Source organism: Eimeria mitis, genomic scaffold (assembly GCF_000499745.2).
Source record: "Eimeria mitis Houghton genomic scaffold, Emh_scaff3315, whole genome shotgun sequence".
Taxonomy (NCBI): Eukaryota; Apicomplexa; class Conoidasida; order Eucoccidiorida; family Eimeriidae; genus Eimeria; species Eimeria mitis.
The window spans coordinates 2,091-3,276 of NW_013571654.1; the positions used below are offsets into that span (position 1 = coordinate 2,091).

Genomic DNA, 1,186 nt, shown 5'->3' on the forward strand with positions numbered 1-1,186 from the left:
TTTTTTTTTTTTTTTTTTTTTTTTTTTTTTTTTTTTTTTTTTTTTTTTTTTTTTTTTTTTTTATTATTATAATATTCTACTCTTTTATATATAGCCCCTACTCTTTTATATATACTCTTTCTATATATATATATATATAATATATATATATATATATATATATATATATATATATATATATATATATATATATATATATATATATAAATGCATGCATGCACTGTATATGAGGAGCAACGCATGCATCTGTATTTATATATTTTATAATTCAGGTGTACATACACTGCATTGCATGCGCTGCATGCATAAAAAAATAAAGTGAACAGTTCAGGTGTATAGGCAGCTTACGGTGTTGCAGCAGATAATACACAGCTCCGCCTCCCGCTGCGGCGCCCTATCTGTTGCTGCATCAGGCTGTACAGGGACAACAGTTTCCGCTGCTGCTCCTCCTGCTTCTGCTGCTCCTCCNCTGTTGCTGCATCAGGCTGTACAGGGACAACAGTTTCCGCTGCTGCTCCTCCTGCTTCTGCTGCTCCTCCTGCTTCTGTTGCTTCTGCTGCTGCTGCTGCTGCTGCTGCTGCTGCAGCAGCAGCAGCTTCTATATCTTGTATGTTTTGTGTATTCTCTCCCTCCTGCTGCTCTACCCCTTCACTTATAAGCGGCCAGTTTCTCTGCTTGGGGGCCCCCTGCTGCAGCGGGGGGCCCCCCGGTGCAGCAGGGGGCCCCCCTATTCTATAGAAGTGTTCGCTGACCCTTTCTAGTGTAAGTTTCATATCACACATAAGGGGGGGCCCCACTGCTGCTGCTGCTGCTGCTGCTGCTGCTGCAGCAGCAGCAGAAGAAGAAGGAAGAGTGAAGGGGGCCCCCCCCCCATGGGTTGGGGGGCCCCCCTGCTCTATATCATCAGCAACAGAAAGGGTATGGTTCGCCATAAAACAAATAGAAACAAAAGCAGCAAACAATAAAAAAAGAAAGAATGAAGCAACACCAGCAGAAACAAATATAATAAAACGTGAATTGAGGTGTATAGACAGCCATTGAGTGAATGAAAAAATACACAAAAAAAAAACAACTGCATGCAGCTCAGATACATGCACAAGGACCCTGGTGATGGTGTTCTGCTGCAGCACAGTATCCCGCAGCAGCAGCAGCCCCAGCAGCAAGCAGCAGCAGAGATGAGCTGCAG

The 1,186-nt window shown here is 43.3% G+C and overlaps 1 protein-coding gene across 1 annotated transcript in view; it reads right to left on the reverse strand.

Moving 5' to 3' along the window:
• Positions 1-932, reverse strand: part of EMH_0064750 (uncharacterized protein) — a gene marked incomplete at both ends in the record, with an annotated part of 2,526 nt that extends 1,594 nt beyond the window's left edge. The window contains 2 exon segments of the mRNA XM_013498297.1: positions 349-466; positions 470-932. Coding sequence (XP_013353751.1) covers positions 349-466; positions 470-932 — 581 coding nt within the window.
• Between the last annotated feature and the right edge of the window lie 254 nt (positions 933-1,186).